The 12,665-nt window shown below is 35.6% G+C and overlaps 1 protein-coding gene across 1 annotated transcript in view; it reads right to left on the reverse strand.

Moving 5' to 3' along the window:
• Positions 1-12,665, reverse strand: part of FBXL13 (F-box and leucine rich repeat protein 13) — a gene marked incomplete at its 5' end in the record, with an annotated part of 84,703 nt that overhangs the window by 12,629 nt on the left and 59,409 nt on the right. Inside the window, 2 exon segments of the mRNA XM_080393461.1 lie at positions 193-327; positions 6,808-6,891. Of these exon segments, the coding sequence (XP_080249587.1) occupies positions 193-327; positions 6,808-6,891 (219 nt within the window).

A 12,665-nucleotide genomic window follows, 5' to 3' on the forward strand; every position in this document is an offset into this window, starting at 1 on the left:
TCAAGAGCCAAGTCTGGGAACTTGAAACTCATGGAAAATCAGCTGAACTTAAGCTCTGATTTCTGAATTAGTTGAGTATGTTGTAGACTTGTGACAAGACACAGCTGCCAGCAGGTCAAATTTCTGAGTTCAGTATGAAGTACTTCTTCACAATAGTAGTCCCAGAACTATAGCCCCATTTCCTATACATACCTTTGGGCAACCCGCTATGTTGACAGATGTTAGTCTGCAGCAGTGAAATGCCAGTGTTTTCACAGCTTCATCTGTCAGCTGAGGACAGCAAGAGGCATGGCATTGTTCCAGGTACTGTGTGCCCTTGCAGAACTCCTGAAAGAGAAACAAACAAACCAATCAGTCTTGGGTGACATGCCTACTCTTATTTTTCTCAGTTTATGATACAATTACATAATCCTTTGACCCACTTCAGGTACTTCAGTCTTCTAGGTACCCTTTATTAGGAGTAAAGTCATTCAGCTATTGGCTGTGAATGTCACTAGAAAAAGAAGAGATTCATTAAAAGCCTATTTTCCATTGCTTATATATTATTTACATGTTCATTAGACCAACACTCATATCAGTTCTATATGTTGAATTTGGATTCTCTAAATTGAGCACAACCCAGAACCTAAAATTTGTGCTTAAAGGACCAGCCCCAAATACATTTATTTTACTCTCTGGAAATGCCCATTATTGTGTATATTAACTTTTCTCTTTTCTTTTTTTTTCCCCCCAAAAATGAACAAACAACTCTATTTGTATAAATTACATTATTTTCTTGATAACAATTGGGTAAGAATCTCAGGACTGGGTCAGGGCAATCCCAAGCACATTAGGATAGGCTGGGTGGATAATGGATTGAGAGCAGCCCTGAGAAAGACTCGGGAGTGTTGATTGATGATAAGGTCAACGTGACCCAGCAATGTGTGCTTGCAGCCCAGAAAGCCAACCATGTCCTGAGCTGCATCAAAAGAAGCATGGCCAGCAGGTCGAGGGAGGTGATTCTGCTCCTCTGCTCCACTTGTGTGAGAGCCCACCTGCATCCAGCTCTGGAGTCCTCAGCACAGGAAAGACATGGACCTGTTGGAGCAAGTCCAGAGGCGGGCCACAGGGCTGGAGCACCTCTCCTATGAAGGCAGCCTGAGAGAGTTGGGGTTTTTCAGCCTGGAGGAGAGAAGGCTCCGGGGAGGCCTTATAGCAGCCTTCAGTACCTAAAGGGGCCAACAGCAGAGCTGGAGAGGGACTTTTTACAAGGGCCTGTAGTGACAGGGCAAGGGGGAATGGCTTTAATCTTAGAGGGTAGAATCAGACTAGATATAAGGAAGAAACTCTTCACTGTGGGGCTGCTGAGGCACTGGCACAGGCTGCCCCGAGAAGCTGTGGCTGCCCCATCCCTGGCAGTGTTCCAGGCCAGGCTGGATGGGGCTTTGAGCAACCTGGTCCAGTGGCAGGTGTCCCTGCCCATGGCATGGGGGTTGGAACTGGATGGTCTTTAAGGTCCCTTCCAACCCAAACCATTCCATGATTCTATAATGCTATGACTGTCACTCAGGAGTTCAGGCTTCTGATTTGCTCTGTGTAGTTCAGGCGAGGTAACTGTGGCTGAAGTGCCATCTAATTCCTGCTGTGATACCTGCTGACTACAATTTCTGTCCTCATTTTTAGAGCGAATGGAGAATGCAGGTGAATAAGCACCTGCGGGTCCTACTGACTTCAATTCTAGCATATATGTAACTCAAGTATTAGCTTTTCTATATGCTCTGTAAAACAGATCATTTTGGAAAATAACAGATCAAATGGTTCAGTGACCTTGCCCAGCTTATAATATAAAAATGGAACGGAGATAACTTCACACATTATGAAATTGCAAGAGCTGTTTACAAAACATTTTGGTGACCTGCAGATGGCAAGTGATAAATAGGTGTAAAGTAGTATTATTAGTACTATCATTACTATTGCTGTTATTATTACTCCTATTATTAAGACATTACAGCTACTACATGAGTTTTTTAATTTTTACATTAATACCTTTTCTATGATCTCTTCTACAAGGCCAACTGAAAGACAAAGGGACAATCTGACCAACAAAACGTATTCACGTATTTTTCATCTTAATTTGATACTTGCATCTCTGAAAGACAAATAAAATTTTTTGTCAAAATGCACATTAAAGTGTGTATTTTAAACAGGATCAAAGAATCCCACATAAAACTGCTTTTCATGAAACATGGGTAGTTACAACTTTGGCGTGCTATGCACATTCATTGTTTGCAATGAAACTCCTATGAAAGGCCACACATTCATAAAATATACTTTTCTCCTTTGCACTCTGAAACTTTGTTTACTTTTTGGCCTGAATCTTTTTTCAAACCTGAAAATATTTACTTCTAGGCCTACAGAGAGAAGAAGAAGGTAGATCATTATTTGAGTTTGAGGAAACAGTCTCTTGAAGAGCCTGCAGATTTGTTAACTCAAGAACAAAACAACCTAAAATCGCATTTCTTCACCTAATGCTGCCATGATGTGAACATCACTGAACATTTTGCCACTCAAGCAAAGCTTTAGCTTCAGTGAGAATCTCTCCTCTTCTGTGATGTCTAGCCTAAAACCACAGTGAAGTGCCTTAAACTTGTCACTGAGCTGAACTTCCAGGCCTGCTAATCTTGGCCTAAGACCAATGTAATTTGTCATTTACTGGAATGGAAATTCTACCTCTGTAGGGGAAAGAAGGAAATACTTATACAGTAGACTGCATAAAAAACACTGGTTGCACAAAGCTTTTCAAAACATTCAAGAATTAGTCCTGAGGTAAACAGGCTAAGGACCACATTGATAAATAAGACATGTGCATGCACACAGAGACACACAAATGCACATATTCATCATGCACAAATACTACGTATTTATCATTCTTTAAAAAAATCTGTAGTAATCAGACTATTGCCTTTGACACATTGCTGGTTTTTTCATAAGTCTTACCTAAACAGATTAAAAGAAACTCATGAAGTCTGAAATTTGTTTCACAGACTGGAATTTTAAAACTTTTTGTCTGTCTCCTCACTCTAGCTTCTATTTTTTCCTATCTATCTGTATAGCTGTAACAAGGCAGTGCTTCTTGGGCTTTGGGTTCTTGTTTTACTTTACAAAAATATTAAAATATCAATCAATGTTTTAACTTAAGTAGGACTGGATAGAGTCAACAAATAAGAATTTATATTATTTGGCTTATGTACCTTTCCTATTTCAATCTTAGCTCTACAGACTATTTGTTACCTACAATACAGAAACATTCTAAACCCAGTAACTGAATGTTTTTTATCCACGTGTAAAAGAAACTGCATTCTCTTCAGAATTAGGCCTCAGATGTGATGACTTAACCGCTACATTCTCATCTAGGGTATGTAACACAAGCTCAAGCCAATATTTCAATGCCTGTGAGATATGTTTATCTTGTTTTTACTGGCATAGATTGTCTACATACATATTTAAAATATCCTTCAAAGTTAGGTTCTGAATTTGCTCTTAACTTTAAGTCTACTACATTATTTTGCATGTAGCACTAAAATTATATTTGCAATCAAAGGGAATGGAGCTTTGTTTGCTCTCTTCATCTCTGCATCCCTGGTTCTATGCCTATAAAGAAAATTACAAAAGAGGTTTTGAAGATGCAAAGATAAATAATGTTTGCAAAACATTTAGACACTATAAAGAATAGAATAGCATATGAAAGAAATAACAAAATTTTCTAACCTATGTGCACAATTTTAGTTCTGTGTAAATAAGGCCTGAGAACACACACAAACATCAATGGAAATACTAAATTGCTACTCATTAAGTGAGCATCATCTGAGTTATGAATGAGGAAAGTTCCTATTTACAAAATAGGTGATCACATAAACATTTACTTACTGTAAACAATAAAGTGGTAACAAGTAAAAGAATGAACACTGTACAGTCAACATTATTTCTGTTTATATTATTTTTGATTATATTATTTAGCAATTTACCTAACAGTGTTAGTAAAGCCCTCTTAATATGCATTTTCTTTTTACATTATTTAAATATTCTTTATATAATCAAAGTATAACAAGTCATGCAGCATACAATGGGGTTACTCTCTGCAAATTTTCCATAAACTCATATCCTTCAGTTTCAACTTGCAAAAAAGGATTTGCCATTTTGTTCCGAGTTACTTCATACCTCTTCTTCTGCCGTCCCTGGAACCTTGACAACACGGCTTCTGTAACTCCTACATGTACTCCCTGCTAATGCTTTCTTCCTCAAAAAAGTTCAAATTCATACAGATAACAAGGAAAGCATGAACATTTCTTTTTTCACAGTCTTTTTTTGAACTTACTCTGTGTAGTGAGACAACTAAAATAGCTTCTTAGCCATAAGCATAGCACAATGCAGAAGTGAATATTCGAAAGCAGCAGCGCTGGCACTACATGACTTTCCATGAGGTACACAAGATGTACATACTTCATCATGGTTTTAGTTAAAAACATGGAACTTTACACAGAACATTCATGAGTGGCTAGTCAGAATTATTCCTAAAAGAAGCACATCCTAATGGCCTGATGTGTATGTTGGGTAACAAGATTCAATCCAGATGCATCCCTTGTGGTACAGCAACAACTGACTCATTCTTACAGTATATGGCTATAAAATGATGGATGTTGGAGCTTTATAATGGAAAAAATGTAGAAGCTGAAGACTGGGATTATGTGATGGCATTGCCTGTACCTGCAGCCTTATGATCTGCAACTGTTTATGGGCATGAAATTGATATAATTAAAAAACCACTATTAAAGCATTTCTGTTACATATGGTTAGAAACAATTTGCAGTTACAGAAAACAGTGCTCTTATTTGGATGTAAATCCTCTGTCCTTCCTAACAAGATGGATGGTTATTTTTTCCACTGTAAAGTTACCAACTAGCGTTTATTTCTTATATTGTTCTGAAGCACAAAGCAGTAAATCTATGCGATTGTATTGAATTTGTCAAATGTCCATAAGGATTGAGGTAAACTTCAAGCAACCTGTGAGGATACAGAATTTCACAGTTTAACTATACATTTTGGCAACAGCCATCTCCTTTCCTTCCTTCTCAATTTTCAAACTAGGTTCATTTCATGCCCACTAGGTTATATATGGAAGTAAAAAGCAAAAGTTGACCCTATCCACCCTTCTCATGCCACTTGCAATTGAACAGATCTCAGTCGTATTCCCCCAGCCACCCCCTTTCCAGACTGCAGGTTCCTTCCTTACTTATCTGTTCCTTTTATGGATCATCCTTATTACCCTCTCTGAATCTTTTCCAGTTTCCAATGCAGTGCTTTACCCATAAAAAGAATTACACTGATACCAAATAACTGATTTTACCAAAACAAGACAATGAGTATTAATAAATCAGAATTTAGTATGTAGTTACTGCTGTGATGATAGTGTAAATCTAGTAAGAATCTGGATGGCAAATCTCATTGACTTTCATTTTTAAAAAACAAGAGTCAGTAAATCAGAAATATTAAAGAAAGTATAAGCATTGCAAAATGAAATTAAAGTACTGTATTAGTATTAATATTTCTTTGCTGGTTATTCAAAAGAAAAAGTATTTTCTCACGGTGTAATTTCATAACTTGTCATCAGTGTAAATAACTGCCTTTGTGGCAACGTTAATTGGTAGGTTGCCTTTCTACAAAGTAATTAATTTCCTGTCTGATTACTTTATAAAGATTATTGACCCTGGGAAATTTCTAAGTCCATAAGCTAAGTATGAGATCAGAACACTAAGCACTATGTGTTTTAACCTAATATTTCTATTTTAAGAACAGTATCTAGTTTTATATTGCTCAGATATAATATTTAAATTTGAAAACCACTATATATAATAATATTTTTTAAAAGGAAAAACAATGGAAATAATAAAGTTTAGTGAGGTTCACTAGATGTCTTGCTGTGAGCATGATGAGATCTTTAGAACAAGAAATCAGTATTTCAAACATCTAGCTTAAAATACATGTAGTCCTTTTTCTAGCAGATTAATTTCATCATTAGATATGAATAAATTATGCTTTTGAAGTTTTTTTAGGACATTTTAAAAGGCTTTATTCAAATAATGACACAGTTCAATTTGTGATGCTTTTCCCATAAAAGAGCTAAGACTATAATCTGGAGAAGATGCACATGCATTTCTTATTGAAATATAATTTGTTGGTTTTAATCATAGTAATCATATCATTTATGCTGGTAAGAAATAGGCCTTTAGAGGTATACTGAGACATATTTTTGTATCACTAAGCGATAATGATGTGTAGCAATATATCAAGAGCACATGAGGAATCAAGTGTAACAGACTAAAAGAAATTCAACTATTCCATTGAGCTAGGCATGCCAAGTCATCTAAATACGGCATTCAACAAATGACTGACTAAAGAAGCAGAGACCTAAAGACAGCAAGACCTAAAAGCTCACACCAATGATGAGAACAGTATGTTTTAGACAGAAATTGGTGAAGGATTTGTGGAGTAAGAAAGAAATTATAGTATCAGCAATTTAGATTGCAATTTGGACAGTACAATTCAGCAGAAATTAAGGCTTTTGTGGAGTGAATTTCAGAGTCAAGCAGAATTCAAGACACATCATGGAGGGAATAAAAAATGGAAAGCAACAAGAGGGGAGAGTAATTTGTAAGAGTGAGATTGTAGAATGGTGTAATGAAGAGTTAAATAAGATCAGGTTTGGGCATGGTTAATTTGAAGAAATAGAGAGGCTTCCAGGAAACACCAAGAAAAGAGATGAAGTTTTACCTGAATCCCAGTATCACTGATGATTTTGCATTCTGATATAGAAAGTTCCTTTATTTTTCCATGGTGGCCAAGGGCTCTCAAGCCCTACAATATTCCCAAAAAAATAATCTTAAAAATCAGTACATGCAATTATGTGTAATTACATTTAATATGTTAAGGGAGTCAATAATAACCAATGTCTGTATATTAAAGCTTCTAAGAATTACAGCACCTTTTAAGAAATTCTCTTCATCAGAATGCATATAGTTTATCCTCCAATTTTTTGCTTGAAGCATGACCAAGGGTTAAGAATTCTTTGCAGAAATAATTCAATTGAGAAAGCAAAAAATTAGATTTTCCTACCTGTTCAGAAAGGAAGAAACTGAAAAAAAGTAGCATGGCGTGAAATATTTCCACAGGACACAGACCAAGACTCTCATAAAGCAAAATACATCTACAAATCTCCTCCAAAATTTGGGTTTGAAAGAACTTTTCAAAATTCTTTTTTGTTATTGTTGTTGTTGGAAGATCAAATAATATCTTAAAATTGCCACCTTTATGATTTGCTTACCAGTAAGGGCTTTACGACTACAGCTATGGTACAAGACCATATGTGAAATGGTGCAGTCACTCTCCTAGGTGCATGAACAACCCCCATATTCAAGACAACAGGAAGGCAAAAACTTTGGCAATTCCTGTTTTAGGAGTGCGAAAGGATCTGAAGATGCTTTGTGATTTTTACTGCTTGTACACCAGGAAACCAGACCATGTTCTGATCCTAAACTCTCTAATCTGAAGGAGAATTAAATACCGATTTTGTAAAATATATTTTGATAGTCACAGCAGAATATCTCTGTGCTTCATATCAATAATGACAGTAAATTCTGCTGAAAAACAAAGTTGTTGCTTTATTCTGTATGGTTAATAAATTATCTACAATTAGGCAGCAAACAGCACTGCACAAAGAGGAAATACCATCCTGAAAAAATAAGCACGTGAACATAGTGTCTGGAATGCAGATGTGGACACTGTAATGATAATGCTGGAAGAGTGTGGCTGGTGTTCAAATTTTGCAAATTCCTGAAATCTCACAGGCTGAATAAAAAAAAAAAATGGAACAATGAAAAAGATTTCCAATCCTGGCTACTTGTGAAAACAAAGATATTTGCATTTTTCTCAGCAGACGCAGTTATGTGGTGAGCATTACTTTCAACAGCTTCATGAAAATCTACAGAGTTCAATTTTTTTTTGAGCAGAGCACTCCCATTCCAGACAAAAAAACAGTTATGTACTTAAACCCCAAATGTGTTTATGTCAGAACTTGAATTCCTTACAGCAGACACTGATAGTTATAGGTGTGACCTTACGGACATAACTTCTTCTTGCATTTTCTTTATGTAAAAGTGGCATGACTTTAACGTACTTGGTAATAAAATATTAAAGAATATTATAAAGATTTTTTTGCTACATGACAACTAATGCTGCTATGACTTCAAAGTTCTAATTTGTAATAATTTTATATGACTAGGATGACATGGAATCACAGAACAACTTTCTTTTTCCCCCCCCCCTTTAAAATTAAGGTCTCCTTTTAGATGTTTCATTAATAATTCCAGATTTGAGAAGGGAAAGAGTGAAGACATGGAAGACAAGGAATGCCATTAGGAATTGTCTGTTACATACAAAAACTACAAAACTTTTATGTTTCTAAAAATAAACATCTTCAAACAAGCTCTACACAGAAAGTTTTGTGTGTATGAATCTTTTAACTATTATTTTTGTATCTAACATACATACAAAGGAGCCAATTATCACTAGTTTTATTATATTTCCTGATTTACTCAGTAGTATTCTCTCATAAATACCATCAGGGATGCCCATTCAGAACACTAACCTATTTCTAGAGACTTCCATCTTTTATACTAAGCCTCCCAACATTTTTGAAAGATATGCTCAGAGCAATCATATTGTCATTGGAACTCCTGGAAATAGATGCTAGCAAAACAAATACTGTGCAACATACAGACTAGGATCACCCACCCACTCTATGTGTCTCCAAAAACATATTTCCTCTTTAACATCAAGAAATCACCCCATATATCTTGGATCAATCTTCTGTTGCGATGGAGAAAGGGAAGACTTTGTCCTGCATCTCTTGTATAGCATGTATTACCATTTTCATTTAGAAAACAACTTTAAAAGAAACTCCTTTATTCCTCTCCAACAGCTGCTTTTTTCAAGCAATTTTTTGTTCTGTTTGATTTACTTTATTACATGAGGCCTACAAACATTTATAGTTCATCATTTATTATTATTTCACTATGGGTTTTGAGCTAAGAAAATTAGTATTGATTATACCAGTCAGTGAGGGTCTTCACTTGCTAAAGACGAAAGTTATTTGTGGCTATGGCATAGCAAAGAACAACTCTTTATTATTTATATTCACGAGCTGCAAGTCTGCCTTTCAACTGCAGACTGCAATGAATGTACTGTCTCTCACTAACAATAACCATGTGCTACACTATTTTTAACTTCTGAGATTTCTGTTCACATATCTCTTTGTAATCTGAAAGGTCAGCATCTGTAATGTATCTTTATGTTCCAGAGATACACAGATGTTACTTCCTGTTCATACCCCAAACAGATTGACCTCGAAGTGACTCCAATCTTAGAAGACAGCTCTTAAGAGGTATCTCCTACCTTCCATTTCTGAGCCATTTAATATTAAATGACTCAACCTACCCTCTAAAACGCTCAGATTTCTGCATAGATTAGCCACAGCCAGGCACCAGTTTAATAGATCAAACACTAGAAGAGAAGAATGTAATTCCTATCATGCAGTATGCTTTTGCTAATAACAATACGTATGTGACAGAACAAAGTTCCGTTTCAGATAGCAAAAACCTTCTGAGAAATGGGTAACTTCTTAAGCAAATGTGGCCATACTGTTTCCAATACCAGTTTCCAATACCAAAGGTGGGTCAGATCTGTTTACAGGAACATAGCATGCCATAAAATTTAATTTCTACACCTAACACCATTTGCAGTTAGTCCAGATCATAACTTATGAAATACAGTTGCCTGCGTTTCTTAAGACTAAGTCCAGACAACAGGGCTTCCATTGTAACGAAATATACTGTAAAAATATTGAGCCAAATTTTCAACATTGCTAAATACCTTTAATTCCTCCTGATTTGCATTGGGACTCATGGTGTTGGCACATCTGGCATTGATTATAATGACTCTGTGTTAGTATTTCCTGTTTTTATGCAGAATTAAGTTTCTAAGTCTCCAGGTTAAATTCTCTCTTTCTCTATTCTCCCAAGCAAACTGGAGTGCTAATATACGAATTTAGAGCCCACTTTAGTATATTTTAACAATTCCTTTTCCCTGCCTTGGGAATGCATGGGATTTGTCACATCCTTTCCTTTGGAAATCCATTGCAACTAATTCATTTGCAGTCTGTTGCTGGTTATATCTATTAGACATGATCATATTTTTTGCTTAACCTTTACAAGGCTCTTCCCCAGTTTCACTGGCCTGATTTTCTAACAGACCAAAATGTGGAGCCAGGCTATGGGTTCAAGTCACTGTAGATTCAGAATCCCACTAAAAATGCAAAGAAATTAGATAACTGTGGAAAGCTAAATTGCCACTTTGGTTTGGGTCCCCCACTCCACTTATAAACTTATTTTTAAAATATTAATAAATATTTATGTTGCAGCCTGGCTTTCAGGACCAGCCAGAATCTGAAGATCATTAAGTGTGGACACATAAGAAAACAAAGTTGAGCTGTTTATACATCCATATAACCACTACTCCAGAGTTTCCCATGATTCCAAATTATCCTCAACTTTAAAGAGTAACTTATACATAGTGCACAAAAAATTCTGTGACTGATGAACTGACTTGATGCCACAGATAATTCTGGAGGAAGCATTTCAGTCAGAAGACAGAATGGAGGCTTAGATCATTGTGAGAGAGAATTTAATGCGTGACAGTCATTGCAGAAGAAAATGCAGAAGAATACTTCCCTGTATACTTCATATTTCCTTTTAATCTTTGATTCCAGAAGTGTATCAGGGTTCTTCCCATTTTTAAAGTATTTTGCTCTTTTTCATGTTTCAGGGTATTATTTTATCTCTCATTATTACACTGCATATAATTCACCACTGATATTAAGCTTCCCTGAGTCTACGTCAGGGCATCTACTGTTTTGACGGATGCAACTAATTTCTTTCAGAATTCCTTTTATCATTCTTTGCTATGCTTTTCTGTCTAAATCCTGCTTGACTTAAGACACTTTCTTCAAATGTCCTGACACTTCTATACTTAATTTGATTATTAAAGTCTCAAGAAGATGGGTGGTCCAGGCCATATGCATCAGCAATTTGTGTCAGAATGAGGAAAGCCAGGCAGCTGCACACTTTCAGACTCTCAGACTTGGAGCAAAGCTGCCAAAGCCATATCATACAGACACCAGAAAAAGTTCAAGACATTGTAACAAAAATATGGAGAGTGTGAGAACAAAGCCTATAACTAAAACTGCTTCCCTAACTGATGGAAACATTTCCACTGAGTCTGCTATTATAAGAAAGAGTAATAGGTTTTAGTCCTAAATGCTAATGTTTCCAGCTCCATAATAAAAGCTGCACATATTGTAAATACCTTTACAATAGTATCTAAAATGACTTGTGATATTATCTATGCATTCATGAATGTATTTACCATCCTCACAATTGAAAACATTATGGTCCCTATTTTAGGGAGTTTAGAAGAGCAAAACATGAGGGAAAACAATGAGGGATGAGAAGCTAGCTGGAAGAAAAAGGGAGTTTTCTCAAAGAAATTAAAGGTTGGGTTTTTTCAAAGAACTCAGTATCTTTGCTCTGTCATTGCAGGTTTTTGTTTAAAAAAGAAATGCTGTCACCAGGTTGCAAATCTTTTCATTTTTAAGTGTCTTTTAAGTTGTTTTCAACTGTAAGAAACCGATTTCTAGTACTTCAGGATGACAAAAATGGAACAAATGTTCTTCCCATTGTTAAAAGTTATTGAGACTTAAAAATGTGTGTTATTTGTTTTTTAAAAAATCAAGTTAAAATAAAGAAGGAAATATTTTCAGAAATGTAAAAGGATGAATGCTAAAATAACTGACTAAATTAATATTCAAAATGTACTTGGGGGGTGTATTTAAAGTTATGTGATTTATAAGAGTAAACCCAATATAGTTAAAGCCCTAATGAGAAAAGTACCGTAACTTCTTCAGTATGCCACCAGTTTCCCATATGCATAAAGCTGACATCCATCTTCATTGGATGACATTTGGTTTTATTAATGAATGGTCTTTGACTTAGCAAGACACTTAAGCACACATATAACTTAAGCCTCCAATGAATTACTTGCCTTATTCTAGCTTTGTGTTTATAAATTTGCCTAGGCATTTTCTCTCTATGTAAAATGCCTAACTTCCCACACAATACCGAAATATTAATATATGCAGCCTTTTTTTTTTTTTTTCCATTTCCAGACTTTCTGTTTAGGAGTAGACTCAGGGCAAGGGTAATAAACCTCTCCAAACATGAGAAAGATTTTTCATGTATTTCTTATTAGCACTGCGTTTTTAATTACTGAAAGTCCATAGGGTACTGTAATTTTTTTATTTATTTCTTTGTTACAAGATCTCTTGTCAGGGACAATTCTAAGAGTTGATATATTCCTTCCAAATGCAACAAATTCCTCAATGAAAGACACAACACAACAGGAACCTTCATTTCTTGGGCATCAGAGTAACTACATAAGAGGAAGGCACCAACAGTGGAAAAAACCTTCCATTTTGATTAAGTCAGTCATACCTGAGACACAAATCTGTAAGAAAACCT

This window comes from Falco punctatus, assembly GCF_963210335.1.
Source record: "Falco punctatus genome assembly, chromosome: 6".
NCBI lineage: Eukaryota > Metazoa > Chordata > Aves > Falconiformes > Falconidae > Falco > Falco punctatus.